We start from the raw sequence: 18,166 nt of genomic DNA, 5'->3' as shown, positions 1-18,166 counted from the left end.
TTTTTTTTAGTAGAGATAGAGTTTCACTATGTTGGCCAGGCTATTCTCAAACTCCTGACTTCAAGTGATCTGCCTGCCTTGGTCTCCCAAAGTGCTGGGATTACAGGCGTGACCCACAGCGCCTGGCCTAGGATTTTTTTTTTCCTTTTTTCTTTTTTTGACTTGAATAACTAGATGGAGGGAATTGCTATTAACTCATATGGGAAGACCAAAGTTAGATAATAATTTTGTGAGAAGATACGGAATTCTGTTTTGTACAGTTCATGTGAGGATACTGGTAGAAAGTTGGATAAATGAAATGAATTTAGAGCCGATAGAGGACATCTATGCTGGACATACAAATTGGAAGGTCACAAGCATGGAGACCGTATGATAGTATGATATCACTAAGAACTTGAGAGAATATATTAGGCTGGTGCAAAAGTAATTGCGGTTTTTAGAGTCGTGATCCAAAGACTGAGAACTCAGAGGGTTACAAGGCTATAGGGTTAGACAGTCCAAATATCCAACAAACAGGAGAACTTATTCCTAATGAACAAAAAAAATAGACTAATTTGAAAACTAAGTATGCTGAAAGTGTTCAAGTAGTTAAAAGAGTAGCATCCATAACACACACAAAAAGATTATGAAACATGAGCAGATAGATATGATGAAAAAGAACCAGACAGAAATCATGCAAGTGAAAAATGTCATTCCTGAAGTAAAAATCTCAATGGATGAGTTGAATAGCAGGCTAGACACAGCTGAAGAGAAAGCCAATGAATCAGAAGACAGCATGGAAGAAATCCATCAAACTGAAAAACAGGAAGATAAAAATTTCCTCAATTTTTAGGACATAGGTGTTCGTATTTAGTGCTGTCTTTGGGTGAAAGCCCCCCTTCTTAAAAGCTAGGGGTCACTGTCCTAACCAGTGAAGCTTTTGAGTCCGAATCCAGAAATGGAACAAAATCCATTAGTTTTTGTTTTTGTTTGGAGACAAGGTCCCAATCCAAGGTTGGAGTTCTGTGGCATAATCAAAACTTAATGTAACCTTGAATTCCTGGGCTCAAGCAATTCAACCATCTCAGCCTCCCGAGCAGGTAGGATTACAAGTGTGTGCCACCACATTTGGCTTTTTCTTTTTCTTGTTCTTTTCTAACAGACAGGGTCCTGCTGTGTCACCCAGGATGATCTTGAGCTCCTGGTCTCAAGCTATCCTCCCACCTCAGCCCCCCACAGTGTTGGGATTACAGGCATGAGCCACTCTGTCTAGCCTGGAACAACATTCTTAGCAGAAAGGAAAAGGTAATTTATTTCTAGAATTAAGGAGTCACTGGCAGGATTGAAGTCCTCCGCTAATAAGAAGAGCTAACATTTATCGACTGCCTAGTGTGTGCCTGTCCCTGTTCAAAATACTTTACATGGGTCAGTAGCAGTTGGTGGCTTGGGGATGGGCTGAGGGAACAGGCAGTACCTCTGTAGATTAAGCGAAGCAGCTTCTCTCCATATCTGCTGGAGTTCTCCCTGATTTCGTCTTCCCTCTCGGTTTCAATAGCTCCTATTTCCAATCTCTTGTCTTCAATGTTGCTGTAGTTTCTCTAGGGTATTGTTGGGTCAGTTAACCATCAATTCAATAGTCAAATAACTGTTTTTTTTTTTTAATTAAGCAATTTCATTGTGCCAGGTTTTTATGTTGTAAAAGTAAGGGACATAGACATTGATTAGACATGGAGCTAAGCATCTGATTGGGGACCAGATACATAGCTCATTTCAATACCATGTGATGAGTGTCACCATGGGGATTATGGCAGGTGCCTTAGAAGCATGGCATCTTGAGAACAATGCCTCAGAAAACCAGTAGACCTAAATAAGTGAAAAAAAAGGGGGGGAAGATTGCAAGGATTTGGCATTCCGGGTAATGGGAATAGCATGATCACAGGCATGGGAATGTAGAATTCTGATACATGTGGGAAATCCTAAATTGTAGCCTGAAGTGCAATCTGGGGAATGGCTCTCCATTTCACTGAGGACAAAGCCCAAACTCCTCAGCCGTGTGTATGATGTCTTTCGTGATCTGGCCCTAGCTTCATTTCTTAGCACCTGTCCCACCCACCCTCTATTCTTGCACCATATTGAACTACCTGCAGTGACCAACTCAGTGCCTGGCACATAGTAGTTTCTTCCATACATGTTCATTGAATGAATAAATGAGTGGCAGAAGACAAGCATGGAAAGGCAGGCAGTGGCCGAGCCGTGGAGGACTCTGCTTGGAGTGTCGAAACCGAGATGGTTTATGCACCTAGGGAAGGCTGACTGTCTCAGAGGACCCAGTGTATTCATCACAGAATTCAGTTTCTGGGTCTTCAATATTTAGGCTTCTGCTGGAGTGGACTTTGTGTCCTCGAATTCTCTATCTTGTCTCTCCAACTAGATTGTGACTCTTTGAGGGCAGAGACCATGTCCGATGTCTCATCCAGTGTTGGACATCAGTACATGTTGAACTAAATCTGTTTGTAGAAAGAGCTGGAATTGCCTGTTTACATCTCCACAGAAAGGGGAAACATGAGATTTGATCTAGGGATGCCTGTCTGAGCATTAGAATAATCACAAAAGCTGAATTTAGAAGCCAGTCCCCCCTGCTGCTGGCTCAACCATGACGGCAGGGTGGATCCCCTGAAGCTGGCCACACCACAGTGGTCGCGTCTTCTCCCAGCAAGTGGTGCAAAGCTGTTGGGCAGTGAAGGGCAGAATAGGCCTTGTGAGGTTCATGGGCAGCGAGGCACTTTCCTCTACCAGCCAGACTGAGAGCAGTGAGCCTGAGGCAGAAGGATGGAGAGAGCTTTTTTCTTCTTCAAGTTCCATGGCAGAGAAAGCAAGATACTTCACTTCCCTAAGATTGGTTCCCTAAAAGATTGTGAGATGTGGGTGGAAAGCCCTTAGAATGCCAAAAGCAGGAAGCAGAGGAACATATCAGTTGCATTGCTTGTTAACCACTAGCATTGACTATTTACACCTGAAAGCAAATAGGAAACAGCTCAGAATGAAGAACTTCCTGGAAATAAGCACTACATAGAGGCAGAATAGCAGAGGAGTAAGAACACCAAGTTGGTGTTAGGCAAATCCGAGCTTGGTTTGAATCTGAACTCTACCACATACTGTGGGATTATGAGCTGGTTACATTACCTTTGAGCCTTGGTTTTCTCATCTGTAAAACAGAGATAATGTTGCCAACCTATTTTGTAGTTGTGAAGACTCCATGAGATAATGGGTGTATAGCATGGTGGTTAGGAGCGCAGCCTCTAGAATTAGACTCCCTGGGCCCAGACCTTGACTCCCATCACTTCCTAGCTGTGGTCTTGGACAAGTTACTTAAATCTCGGGCTCCAGTTTCCCATTCTCACAATCAGGATAACAACAATCCCTACACCATTGGTTTGACATGAGGCTTAAATGAATTTTATTTCATGTAAAGCTCTTAAAATAATCTTGGAACATAGTAAGAGCTCAACAAATCTTAGATGTTTCTGACTACACACAGCCTCCTGTCTGGCTCAATGAATTGAAGCCGTTATAATAATCAGAGAAGATGTAGATCAATCAGTGTCATCACGAAAGCTTGGGTAAAAGAGGCCTAGAAGGGGGACAGAAACCAGAGAGAAGAGGGGACATTTGTTGGGGAATGGATTAAGCAAAAGCTTTGGAAATCAGAACAGCGAGGCTGGCCTGACCAGAAGATGTGCCAGGGTGGAGTTGAATGGCTGGGTCTTGTTTAAAATTAACTTAAGTAAATTTCTTTAAAATATCCAGTTTCTATAACGTGGTGCAAATAACAACAGCTACCCCTTCCTGGGTGTTTGCATCGTGCTGAATGCTTCATATTTTAAAAATCTCCTTTACTTCTCACAGCTATCCCCTGTGAAGAATAGTAGCTCTTATCATTCTCAGATTATTTTATTTCAGTGAGAAATTCAGCTCAGAGCTAAACACTTGTTCAAGATCTCCTTGCTAGTGAGAGGCGGGACTGAGATTTGAACCCAGATTTGTTGAACCCATTCTGAGGTTCTCTGAGGCAGGAACAGTCCTACCACAGAGCAGTTGCTACAGAGCCAAAGTTCTCATGACGCCAAAGTTCTGGGGGAATCTACCTTGGAAGCTCTCAGACCCTCGCTGTATGTGGAACAGAAAGGCCACTAACAGTCACCCCTTGTGCTGGAGAGTTGGGCTCCAAGTTTCATTCCCAGCTAGTTGGTGCCAGTGTCTAAGTCTAGTGCGAGTCAGAGCTTTGACCTATCTAGTGAATAAACCCCATACGGTTCCAAGATGGCAGCCACAGGGCAGGGCAGCTCCCTGCCGGTGCATGATCACTAGGCGTCGCCAGCCCTGCAGGAGATACACATTCATGGTCTGTCAGCCGTCCCGCAGTACAGCTTCCCACCACACCTGATTTGAAGCAGCACCTGAAATGAGGCTGGGAACAATGCTGTGGAGGCAATTCCAAGTCATTTCAAAGAAAGGTCAAGCTCTTTCCTCTTCCTTTCAGATAAGCAGATTTGTAGCTGTCCCTACCCCGTACTCCTTCTGTATAAAACCGACTTGAAGCTGCCTCCATTCAGTGTTGGCTGACCATTCCTGCTTTTAAGAGATTGAGGCCATCCTGGCCAACATGGTGAAACCCCATCTCTACTAAAAATACAAAACTTAGCTAGGCGTGGTGGCGTGCACCTGTAGTCCCACTGCTTGGGAGGCTGAGGCAGAAAAATTGTTTGATACCAGGAGGTGGAGGTTGCAGTGGGTGGAGATTGCACCACTGCACTCCAGCCTGGCAACAGAGCGAGACTCCGTCTCAAAAAAAAAAACAAAAAAAAAGTCCAGAGTAGAAAAATACTTGCTGAATTATCAACACAATAGAAATGAAAACCTATGTGCACACAAAAACCTATATGCTTTTTTTTTTTTAGACAGAATCTCACTGTCCCTCAGGCTGGAGTGCAGTGGTGTGATCTCAGCTCACTGCAACCTCTGTCTTCCGGGGTCAAGTGATTCTCGTGCCTCAGCCTCCTGAGTAGCTGGGATTACAGGCGCCCACCACCATGCCTGTTAATTTTTTTGTATTTTTAGAAGAGACAGGGTTTCACTATGTTGGTCAGGCTGGTTTCAAACTCCTGACCTCAAGTGGTCCGCCCGCCTCGGCCTCCCAAAGTGCTGGGATTACTGTGCTCAGCCAAACCTACATGCAAATGCTTATTGCAGCTTTATTCACAATCTCCAGAAGCTGGAAGCATCCCAGTGTCCTCCAACAGGCTAACAATGGAACACTACTCAGCAACGAAGTATCGAATCACTGATCCACACAACATGGGCAAACCCCAAGTGCATTCATTATGTTGAGGGAAAAAAGCCGGACTCAAAAGGCCATACACGAATTCCATTTATATGACATTATGGAAAAGGAAAAGCGATGGGGTGGGAGAGCAGACTCGTGGTTGCCCAGGGTTAAGGGTTGGGGAGGTTCAACTACAAAGGGACAGCACGAGGGGAGTCTTTTGGGGATGATGAAAGTTTTGTATCTCAATTGTTGTGATGGTTGCATGATAGAACTGTATACTAGAGTGAATTTCATAGTATGTTAATTTTAAAAAGTCAAGCAACTGGGCTGGGCATGGTGGCTCACGCCTGTAATCCCAGCACTTTGGGAGGCCGAGGTGGGTGGATCACCTGAAACCAGCCTGGCCAACATGGTGAAACCCTGTTTCTACTAAAAACACAAAACATTAGCCAGGCGTGGTGGCACATGCCTGTAATCCCAGCTACTTGGGAGGCTGAGGCAGGAGAACTGCTTGAACCTGGGACGCAGAGGTTGCAGTGAGCTGAGATCGTGCCATTGCACTCCAGCCTGGGCAACAAGAGTGAAACTCTGTCTTAAAAAAAAAAAAAAGAGTCAAGCAACTGTTGAAGGTTTCAGGAAAAAATTGTAGTGAGGTGGGGAAGCAGGGAACTACATATAGATACAAGTTAATTTCGATGGATCCCCGAGAGAATAAAGGCTCACTGTATTCAGTAACAAACAAGCTTGCTGTTCTCAAAATATATCTGATAAAACTGGGGTTTGTTGGACTTCAGCTGCGTAAAGAACAGAGAAGTCACAGGTATGTCTGGTGTAAGAAATTAGACTTTGCTTCTAAGAAATTACACAGTCTGTGCTAGAACTAAACCCTTCAAGTTCCACGAGCCATTATCTGAGATGATCAGTGTCTGACTGCATCCTAGGAAAGTCCACAGAAATGCTGTCTTCAGTGGAATCCTGTCCCAAGGGGCATGCCCAACCTACACGATGCACCCCAACGCTGTCTGTGAAACTTACTTGGATGAATGTTAAGATCAGTGCTTACCTGAGGACCATGACTTTGTGGCTTAGATGATTCTTCCTTTGCCAGGAAGGTCAATTATATACTAAACTCTGAACATGTGCTGACTGTATGTCTTTCCTGATTAAATGCATTGTTCTAATAAGTTCATCAAGTATAAAACCTAGTGATGATGGATTGTTTTTTTCTCCCCTCACCTTGCTGCTGGAAGAAAGATAAAGCCAATGTAGGACTTGGGACGATCAGATCCAGAGTTAAAGTCAGGCTTCACAGCTGCCCAAATTAGCCAGGTTCTAAAGAAAAATCACGCGACCGACCTATTTTGCTCATAAACAATTTTATTTTTTTTCTCAGTATGTGCCCTTGAAGATTCCAAAATGTTGGAGTTTCTGATTCTCCTGGGACCAAAGGTAAAAGCATTGTATGGAAACACTCAACCTTGGCTCATTACTCTCCTGAGGGGCGAAGTCGGGAGGCCTCAGAGAGAGGGAGCTGACACTCACACCTTATTCCAAGATGGGTAACACAGTGAACAAAGAATTAGTAAAACATAGACTCAGTCTGTAGAGGGCTTCAAATATACATATTCTATATATATAAACCTGTTATATAGGATTTCAACTTATTGGTTTCCTTGTGATTGGCAATTAAAGTACAAATGAGAAAGATGTTGCACACTGCTGATTTCCCCTTCTCAGCCCCCCTCCCTCCCCAACATAAATAACATTACAAAGGTCAGCTGATCCTAAGAATTTTTGTTGTTGTAAATATTTTGTTTTAAAATTCATATTCCCCTTCCTCCCCTGCAAACTACCTCTGAGAGTTTGTAACATAGCAGCATGGAACGTACAAGACTGGGGACAGCATGGAGGTCTAACGGAGAGAGCGCAGAACGTTGCTTCTCACCGACGGGCACCAGATGAGCTTCTGCATTTCCACTGACAACAGAGGCTACGACAGGAAGCAGAGAATGAGCAATGCGGCTTCGTCCTCCTCCAAAGAGGAGGCTAGCTGGACCACTGAGAAAAGCCCTAAAGGCAGTGAGGTTTTTGGAGACAGAGCACAGCTCCAGAAATGTCTTGGCTCAGTATTTACACAATATCTTGAAGCTGCACTTTCCTTTTAAGAAATGTGTGTTTCTGAAGGTGCCTCTTCCGAGGCTGGTTGGGGGAAAGGAGAAACTTAAAAACAAACCAATTCCCGCATATGTAAAAGTCCTGTTATAAGTCTTAGTTATTTTCACACACATCATTAATAGTAGATACTGACAATGATTGGTTTCTTTTTTCTTTTTTTCTTTTTTTTTTTTTTTTTTGAGAGAATGAGTAAAGAGAAAGAGAGAAAGAAGAAGTGCACTAAGGAGAGCGCCGTCCCTTCTTCAGCATTAAGTGACACTGGATGGTCTGGATTCGGTTCTTGGCCGGGACAAACTCGGGCTGAAGCTTCAATGTGGATTCATACCACACCAGTGCTTTTTCAAATTCTTCCTGTGAGGGTCAAGGAGACAAACGTGAGGGGATGGCATCACCAGGCTAAATATATACTGTGCCCTCTTTTTTCTCAAGAAGCACCTCTGTGCTAGGGACAACCCTGCAGCGTTTGCTCAATGGATCTAAGTCTCTGTGGAAAAGTCTGAGGTTCCTCTGGGAGGAAACAGCTGCCTTCATCCCCGAGGTATAACATCACAGAGGAAACTACGGCAGAGCCCAAGAACAAAAGGAAAAGGGGTAGAGCAGCTTTTACAAACCCAACAACAGTCATAATTGTGGTAATAATAAGACCTAACAGTCCTGAGTGCCTGAAATGTGTCAGACACTGTGCTAGGTGCTTCATGAAATCCTTCCATTTAATCCTCACAGAAACCTCTAGAACCGTGCCTGACAAATGCCCATTATGCATCTGCCTAAATTTTCTAATGTAGCTAGAAAGACGGAAACTAAGTCAGGTATCTCAATTGGACTCGTACATTTTGAAGAGTTTTAAAATTCTCTTTAACATTTAAAAACTCCAACAAAGATTGGGAAATGATCCCTGCCATACTGAAGGTTAATCTTTTACTTAGAGTTACACTCTTAAAGAAGAGCCCAAATCAACTGGTTCAATGACTTCTAGCCAAATGAGAGACACAAGTCCTCGTTCATAGTAGCAAACTTCACGTTTACTGGGGGCAACAACAGATTCTTCAATTTAAGAAGCAGAGGGAAATCTGCATATTCGGCAATACCTCCCTGGCAAAATACTTCTCGCCTCTGAAGTCAAGGAAGCTGGCAGCCCAGGGCTGCTCACTCTATAAGCCATTACTGAGAGCATCTTGGGAACAGCCCTATGTGTGATGCCACATTTTAGATGAAAGTGAACGGCATGATTCTCATGCTAAACTGGGTTATGACAGCTTTTAGGGGGTCCCCCTGGGATTTTCAGTTCTGAAATCAGTTCTTGCTTCTGATCAGAATGAGGGATCTGGATGACTTTGCCATTTTCTCTCTAAATGGTATTCCATGAAACTAGTGGAATTTCATCATTCATTAACTACTTGGTGAGCGCCTACCATGTGCCAAAAACACTGTGAGGCACCGGAACAGGGAGGTGAAGAGGAGTCTTGTCCCCAACGAGCCCATAGGCTAGAGGGAAAGACATATCCTTAAACAAAAAATTATAAAACAAGGTGAAAATCCAGCAAGAAAAACACGCGCAGGGTGTCATGAGTGCGATGACAGGTACCTTAGCCCAACCTGGAAGCAACAGAGCATGTGTGTGTGTCTACATGGCATGTCAGGAGAGGTTCTCTGGAACAGGTGGTGTCTCCGGGAAATTGTAGGTAAATCTGACTCTGCTGTTGGTGTTCAACTCATGTTGAGGAACTACGTAGTTGCAAATACTTAGAAGAATTTCATGTATTATTATTTTTTAAACACCTCTCAAACCCTTATCCACAAAATATAACATTTTTTTTTGGAGCTAGCAATTTTAGACAAGTTTACAGGAGACTGGTGGGCAATGACATACTCAAAGAGGTTTTGAAATCAAAGAGGTGCTACTGTTTGGCAGAGTTGGTACATTCTGCTCACACCCCAATCTCACCATTGCCACGTAGACATTGCCCAGAGTGAAGTGGTTCACAGCAAAGTGTGGTGCGATCTCTACTGCCATGGTGGCCACTATGACGGCGTCATTCCAGAGCTTGGCATTGTGCAAGATGTTGGCCAGGCTAATCAGGGGCACATCCTGGGAGAAGAAGGAGAATGGTGAGAAGGGAAAACTGGGTTTTGAGCTTTCATTCTTGTTTTTGGTGATCATAAAGAATACAGTCGGTGCTTCCTGGTGAATGATGAGAATAGTGCCACTCAAAGCGCTTTTCTGCTGTTTGCTACTGGTCTGTGATAGATAAGGTGCTTGTACCAGAATATCAATCAATTCCTTCTTTCATTGGCGGAGTCTTGCTTCGAAAACCAAACACAACAAAATGTCAGCTGAAGTAAACAATCTGCTGAATAATGTAGTTGGTTTCTTCTGGTGAAGCTCCTTGTCTCATTGCAGACTGCTAATAAAAAGTCTGTGTACTGTCCACAGACCACACTTGGAGTCATGCTGTCAGAAAGTCAAAATAATTTCTGCAAGAACCATCATATCATTAGGGGTTGGCAAACTGAGGCCTAACCTAGTCTGCTGCCTATTTTTAAAAAAGTTTTATTGGGACACAATCATTCCCAGTCCTGTACGTATTTCTGTGGCACTTTTCATACTACAATGCTAGAATTCAGTAGGTGCACCAGAGGCTGTCTGGCCTCCAGAGTCTAAGTGTTTTATTCTCTTGCCCTTTTCAGGGAGTTTGCTGACTCTTAGAGGTAGAGCCTCAGCCCTTCCCTATTGCCTAACAGTAGAGAGTACAAAATGATGGATGGAACAAGTAGCAATATTGTTGCAATACTGTTATCATCACAAATATCATTCCCTTTAAGTGCCTTACCTGAGCAATGCTACCTGTATCACGCCATATTGGGTTCTATAGCAGACACAGAAGAAACAGAAAAAAAGGACCCATCTTTGTGACAGCCATAGAATGCATGACCCTAGATGAGCTCATTGAAGTTCAATAAGGTGCCCAAATTCACAAAGCTAGTAAGAGGTAGAGCTGTGTTTAAAACTCAGCAATGCCTGGCAGTGAATCCTGTGTTCCTTCCATCATTCCATACACTGCCTTGATGAGCAAAGAAGACACCAGCCACGTCTTTAAAAAGTGTAAGATCTGGATTAATGCAGAACTCAGAACACATGGATACAAATGTGCTGATAAAAACCGTACTTTCTCACCCGTCATAAGAAGAACTGGTCTTCCGGAAAAGTTTGGTGTCACACAGGGTTAGCTGGTTTGGTTTTTGTTTTCTTTTGTTTTGTTTTTGTGGAAACAGTACAAGTCAGACAAGGATCAGGGACTGACCAACGCATGTGAAGAAATGGAAATTCGCTTCTATCTCTGTGCTTGGAAGCAAGCTCAAGCCAAGAGGATAAGCAAAACAAGTCTAAGAGGTCACCAGGCCCCCGAGGACAAGCTAAACTCAGATTGACTTCTATGTGTCAGCCCACTTTGGCCAGTGCATTTGCTATATGTTGGGTGGCTCTGGACACAACAGAAAGGGGACTCAATGCAGTAACGTCTTACAGTGATCTGGAAGGCCTTCCCCACGTTCCAACCTGCTGAGGCTGGGGAGGCACGCAGCAGGGATAGTTCACAGGCTTGCTGGGGCACATGCCCAGTCAGAAGGTCTCCTGCCCCATTCTCTCCTTGTAACATGTCCTCACTGGCTGAGCATGAGGGAGGCTGGTTGAAAGGGCAGAATAAACCATGGGGAATGGAAAGGACTAAGGGGCAGAAATTCCCACCTTCTGAGTCCCACTCACCTTCATCTGGTGTGGTGCATAGTGCAGAGCCTGGCGGAGGCAGTCGATTGCCTTCTTTCCTTGGCCTTTCACCCTCCAGTAGAGGGCTGCCATGCTGGAGAGGACCCAGGACGTCTGGTTCTGCAAAGGAATGTTAGCTAAGGCTGGTGTCCTTTCAAGAACATACTCATTTATTACCAAGATTAAGTTCAGTTACACAAGTCACGACCATTCAACTGAGTATTTACTAAGTGCTGGCACTCTGCTTAGCACTTTCTGTTCCTCCCGTCCTTCATTAACCCTTAGAACAATCCTGTGAGCTTGATACTACTATTACAGCCTTTCTGTAAATGAGAAAACGATGACTCAGAGAGGTTAAGTGTCTTGCCTAAGTTCACTCAACTACTGAATAGCAGAACTATATCTCATATCTATGTTCTATTTTATTTGACTTTCTGAATAGGTAACATATTCACATGTTTTAAAAACCACAAAGTATACAAAGTTATACCGTGAAGTCTACCTCCCATCCTTGTCTCTATGGTAGACAAGTAAACGCTATTTTTAGTTTCTTACGTTTCCTTCTAGAATTTCCTCCCCTCCCCCTCCTCTCCTTTCCTTTCTCTCTCTCTCTTTTGTTTTTTTTTTTCCTGAGACTGAGTCTCTCTGTCGCCCAGGCTGGAGTGCAGTGGCATGATCTCAGCTCACTGCAACCTTTATGTCCCGGGTTCAAGTGATTCTTCTGTCTCAGCCTCCCGAGTAGCTGGGGTTACAGGTGTGCACCATCACTCCTGTCTAATTTTTGTATTTTTAGTAGAGACAGGGTTTCGCCATGTTGGCCAGGCTGGTCTCGAACTCACGACCTCAGGTGATCCACATGCTTCGGCCTCCCAAAGTGCTGGGATTACATGAGCCACAACGCCTGGCTGGATTATAACAATTTAATCTCCGGCCAGAAATATGTAAGTATCACCACTTCCTTATAGCCCCATCACAGAGTTTGTTACTATACTCTTAGGCCTCTGCCAATCTGATGGGTGAGAAATGTGGTTTTAATCTGCATTTCCCTTCTTATGAGTGGAGCTGACCATTCTTTCATATTTGTTAGCCTTTTGTACGTCTTTTCTGTAAACTATCTGCTTTTATATTTTAATTGTTCTGTAAGGCTTTTGTCTTGTCTGTTGGTAAAAAGTTCTTTATATTTTAGGGAGATCATCCTTGCCTATGATTTACAGATACGTTTCCTGAGTTTGAAGTCTGTCTTTCGACTTACGGTACTTTGTGTGATGCAGATTTTGATTGCTACAGAATTTGTTTTTTTCATGATCTTCAATGACTTCTGGATTTTCCAGTTGTAGTTAGGAAGCCCTATCTCATTCCAAGGATATCAAGAAATTTTACTGGGCCAGGTTTGGTGACTCACAGCTGTAATCTTAGTGCCTTGGGAGGCCAAGGCAAGAGGAGATCAGCCTGGGCACCACAGCAAGATCCTGTCTCTACAAAAAATAAAAAATTTAGCTGGGCATGATGCTGTGCATCTGCAGTCTCAACTACTCAGGAGGCTGAGGCAGGAGGATCACTTGAGCCCAGGAGTTTGAGGTTACAGTGAGCTATGATCACACCACTCAATGCACTTTAGACTGGGGGAGACAGACTGAGACTTTGTCTCTTAAAAAAGCAAAAGAAATAAATATTTTACCATTTCCCCTATAGAATTTTTATAATTTCATTTTTTACATTTAAATATTTGATCCATTTGAAATTTAATCTGCTATAAGGTAAAAGATATGGCTCCAACTTAATTTTTCTCCAGATAGCTACTAATTTGTCTCAAAATTTAATTAATAATTCACCTCTCTCCCCAGTGAGATACTACCTTTACTATAGATAAAACTACAGTATTTAATTTAGGCTGAATTTTGAATTTAGGTCTAACTTTGGATTTTTAAAATCTATTTCATTTGCAACTTTTGGTTGATCTCTGACTCCCAGCCATTACAGAAGAGGCACTCAGAAGACATAACTGCTTGTCTGATTTCGGTTTTCAATAACATTTTTGTTAATTTTAGAATTCTACATTGTCAGGGAGTATAGTATTTACCTTCTGACCTATCACCCTATGCCTCACCTTTGTTTTAGTATTGGTTTTACAGCTGAATATAATCAGTGATCACTGACATTACCTTTGTGTGTTTTTCCCAATCATCTCCTGGTTGGCTAAAGCTCATCTTCTAATAGTTTCCTCAAGAAGGGCTCATGGGAACAATATTCTTTGAGATCACTGCTATGGGTTGAACTATGTTCCCCCAAATTTCATATTTTTAAGTCCCAATCCCCTGTACCTCAGAATGTAACTGTATTTGGAGGCCTTCAATGCAGTGATTAAGTTACAATAAGGCTATTAGAGTGGGGTCCTAACTCTAAATGACTGGATTTGTATGAAGGAGTTAGAACAGGAGAGACACACCAGGGTCCTATGTGCACAGAGGGACAACCATGTGAAGAGGCAGCATGAGGCCAACTGCAAGCCAAAGAGAGAGGTCTCAGGGGAAACCAACCCTGCCAGCACTTTGATCTCAGGCTTCCAGCCTCCAGACCTGTGAAATAAATTTCTGCTGTTGAAGCCACCCTGTCTGTGGTATTTTATTCTAGTGGCCCTAGCAAACCAATACACTCATATATGTTGAAAACTTTCTGTCTGGTGCTTTCAGAGCTAAAAGACAGCTTGGTTGGATTTAACACCACAGCTTAGTCTTTCTTCAAATAATGTATTGGCATTTCTGTATTGCCTCTTGGTGTGGAATGCTGCTGAGAGAAATCTGAAGCTAGCCCGACTTGTTTCTCCTTGTTAAGTGACTTGCTCTTTTTGACTGGTATTCTAAAAGGATTTTAAATAAAATGATCTTAGGCCGGGTGTGGTGGCTCACACCTGTAATCTCAGCACTCTGGGAGGCTAAAGCATGCGGATCACTTGAGGTCAAGAGCTCGAAACCAGCCTGGCCAACGTGGTGAAAACCCATCTCTACTCAAAACACAAAAATTAGCCAGGTGTGGTGGCAGCTGCCTGTAATCCCAGCTACTCAGGAAGCTGAGGCAGGAGAATCACTTGAACCTGGGAAGAGGAGGTTGCAGTGAACCAAGATTGCACCACTACACTCCAGCCTGGGTGACAAAGCGAGATTCTGTCTCCAAAAAAAAAAAAAAAAAAGATATTTATTTAATGCTAATATTTGACACACAAAAGAACATAAATCATTAAATACATGTATAATATATAATTTCTTCTTTTTTCTGAGGCAGCTCTTGCTCTGTCCCCCAGGCTGGAGTGCAGTGGTGTGATCATAGCTCACTGCAGCCTTGAACTCCTGGGTTCAAATGATCTTCCTGTCTCAGCCTCCTACCTCAGCCTCCTGAGCAGCTGGGACTACAGGCATGCACCATCATGCTTGGCTAATTTTTAAATTTTTTGTAGAGATGTGATCTTGCCATGTTGTCCAGGCTGGTCTTGAACTCCTGGGCTAAAGTGATCCTCCTGCCTCAGTCTCCCAAAGTGTTAGGATTATCAGAATGCGCCACCGTGCCAAGTAAATATAAAATTATATAACATAGTTAAATAGTAAGTATATAACTATGCAAAACATATTCACGCTGTAAAACATACAATAATGAATATTCCAGAAATGACCACCTTACTGAAAAACGAACTTGTATTTACCGATGTGTTCTTACACCATTCCATCCTCACCCACTATTCTAAATGTTATCTTTAGTATTCCATTTCACCTTTTAAACATAGTTCTATCTCTGACATACATGTATACTTGATTCAACAATATACATTAGTTTACTTCTTCCTGCACTTTATGAAAATGGTACAGTAGTTCCTCCTACTTGAAGGGGATACATTCCAAGACTCACAGTGGATGCCTGAAACCATGGATAGCATCCAGTTTTATATCTACTATGTTTTTTTCAATCTGATAACTGAGAGGCAGGGAGCATCTACAGTGTGGATACACTAGGTAAAGGGATGATTCACATCCCGTGTGGACTGAGCCCAACAGCAGGTGGTTTCATCATGCTACTCAGAATGGTGGGCAACTTAAAAACTCATAAATTATTTTTTTTTAAATTTTCCATTTAATATTTTTGGACCATGATCGACTGTGGATAACTGAAACCGTGGAAAACGAAGCCGCACATAAGGGGGGGACTATGGCATATGGTATGTAGACCTGTCGAACTTGGGGCTTTTTATTCAACATTGTATTTCTAAGATTCATTCATGTTGTATTTATTCAATTCCCTGCTACACAATTAAATGCTCATTAAGTTGAATACACTACATGGTATTTATCCATTTTCTGTAGATGGGCATTTAGATTGCTTCCTGTTTGTCTCCTGTTATAGTCTAGAATAGATACTGAAGAGTAGAATTTCTGGGCCACAGGATATGCATATGGTTCAAAAACAAAACAAAACAAAACAAAACAAAACCCCAGAGATTGCCAAATTGTTTCCCAAAGGCACTATGCCAACTTACAGCCCCATTAGCATTGTTTAAAAGGACCTCTTGATCCATATCCTTCTTAACCCTAGGTATTATTGGTGAGGGGAAAATGGTATCTTCCTGTGGTATTACTTTGCATTTCCTGATTACTAGTGAGATTGAGAATTGTTTCTCATGTTTATTCATCACACAGATCACTTCTGTGAAATGCCTGTTAATATCTTTAATGCATTTTTCTATTTTATTACTTTTCATCAATTTATATGTTTCATATATTAATCTTTTGTAGATTAAATGTGTTATACATGTTTTCTCTCTGGCCTGCCTCTCTTTAATTAAACAAATTAAACTTTAATATACTTGAATTCATTAACATTTTCTTTTATAGTTATTTTGTGTCTTCTTTAAGAAGAAAACTTCCCTTACTCCATAGCAAGAAAGGTCATCTCCTATATTTTACTCTAATTTTTAACATTTTGTTTTTGATACTTGAGTCCTTAATTCATGTGGAATTGAATTTTTGTGTCAGATATGAAGATTGAAATTAACTTAAGCAATTGCCCCAGTACTATTTCTTGAACAGTCCCTTCTCTTCCCACCAATTTTCAATATTACTTTTTAAATATATCACAGTTCTGATGTCAGAGCAGAGGTCCCTAACCTTTTTGGCACCAGGGACTGGTTTCATGGAAGACAAATTTTCCATGGATGGGGTAGGGGGTGGTTTCTGGATGATTTGAGTACATTACATTGATCGTGCCCTTTATTTCTATTATTATTACATTGTGAAATAATTATACAACTCACCATAATGTAGAATCAGTGGGAGCCCTGAGCTTGTTTTCCTTCAACTAGATGGTCCCATCTGGGAGTGATGGGAGACAGTGACAGATCATCAGGCATTAGATTTTCATAAGGAACTTGTGTGCAACCTAGATCTCTCGCATGTGCAGTTCACAATAGGGTTTGCATCCCTATGAGAATCTAATGTAGAGGAGGTGGAGCTCAGGCAGTAATGCGAACGATAGGGAGTGGCTGTAAATACAGATGAAGTTCACCTGCCACACACCTCCTGCTGTGTAGCCCTATTCCTAAGAGGCCACAGACCAGTACCCATCTGTGGGGAGCTGGACCCCTGTATTAGAGTCTATCTCTGGGCTTTCTATTTAGTCTTCCTAGCCGTTTTTATTTATGCTTGAGCAAATAGCATAATGTCTTGTTTTATTAAAAAAGTAAGGCAACTCTTACTTTATTTTTCTTTTCAAGAGTGTCAGGTCTATTCTTCATGCTTTACCTTTCCATATAAAGACCTGCTTTTCAAGTGCCATAAAAAAACCCTGCTGATACTTTGATTATAATAGCATTGACTCTATAAATCAAATTGGGGAAAACTGACATGTTTACAACATGTGTCTTCTTATCCATGAACATTATATATGTTTATTTAGGTTGTTTAAAATGCTTTTTGATAAAGTTATATCTCTTGCTGCATACAAGTCTTGATAATTTTTGTAAGATTTATTGACAACTTTATATTTTTATAATGCGGTATATTTTTAAAAATTACACTTTTAAGTTTTGTGCTGCTGTACAGAAATGCAACTTTTTATTTATTGAGTTTACAGGAAGCCACTTTGAGAAATATATTATTTCTAAAAAACTATCTGTGGAGTCTTTGGGGTTTACTATACAGATAATCATATCATCTCTGAATGATATTTTGTTTCATCTTCTTTATACTTATGCCATTTCTTTCTTTCTTTTTTTGAGATGGAATCTTGCTCTGTTGACCAGGCCGGGGTACACTGACGCAATCTCGGCTCACTGCAACCTCTGCCTCCCGGGTTCAAGTGATTCTTCTGCCTCAGCCTCCTGAATAGCTGGGATTACAGGCCTGCGCCACCACGCTGGCTAATTTTTGCACTTTTAGTAGGGAGGGGGTTTCACCATGTTGATCAGGCTGGTCTCGAACTCAAGTGATCTGCCCACTTCGGCCTCCCAAAATGCTGGGATTACAGGCGTGAGCCACTGCGCCCAGCCTAATTTATTTTTATTGATTTACTATACTTGCTAGGAGTTTTAGTACAAGGTTGAAAAGAAATGGTGATTCTTTTTCCTGATTTCACGGAATTATTTTTCGTATTTCCTCATTAAGAATCATCTTTGAAGTAGATGTGTTGTTGATTATTTTCACCACATTAAGGAAGTTACTAAGTTTTACACCATAAATGGGTATTAATTATATCAAATGCAATCTACTGAAATGATTTCACGGTTTTTTTCCTTTAATGTGGTGACTCATATTTTATGTTTTCCTGGAGTTAGACCATTTTCAGTATTTCTGGGATAAACCCAACTTGGTCAAGGTATATCTTTTTTTAAAGAAATGTGCTGCTGGATTCAGTCTGTGAACATTTTGCTTATGATTTTGACA

General features: G+C 41.9%; 1 protein-coding gene across 2 annotated transcripts in view; it reads right to left on the bottom strand.

Moving 5' to 3' along the window:
* Window positions 1–6,664: 6,664 nt before the first annotated feature.
* TTC17 (tetratricopeptide repeat domain 17) overlaps window positions 6,665–18,166 on the bottom strand; it is a 148,416-nt gene continuing 136,914 nt past the window's right edge. For both annotated transcript variants that reach the window (XM_012001340.1, XM_012001341.1), the window contains 3 exons: window positions 11,244–11,363; window positions 9,426–9,569; window positions 6,665–7,831 (listed from right to left, as the gene is read on the bottom strand). In XM_012001340.1, coding sequence (XP_011856730.1) covers window positions 7,700–7,831; window positions 9,426–9,569; window positions 11,244–11,363 — 396 coding nt within the window. In that variant the 3' untranslated portion in view covers window positions 6,665–7,699. The remainder of the gene's footprint in view (window positions 7,832–9,425; window positions 9,570–11,243; window positions 11,364–18,166) is intronic.

The sequence above is a fragment of the Mandrillus leucophaeus genome, unplaced genomic scaffold (genome assembly GCF_000951045.1).
Source record: "Mandrillus leucophaeus isolate KB7577 unplaced genomic scaffold, Mleu.le_1.0 Scaffold66, whole genome shotgun sequence".
NCBI classification, from domain to species: domain Eukaryota; kingdom Metazoa; phylum Chordata; class Mammalia; order Primates; family Cercopithecidae; genus Mandrillus; species Mandrillus leucophaeus.
Note: the sequence above shows the minus strand (reverse complement) of the source record. Positions and strands in the feature narration are given on the sequence as shown.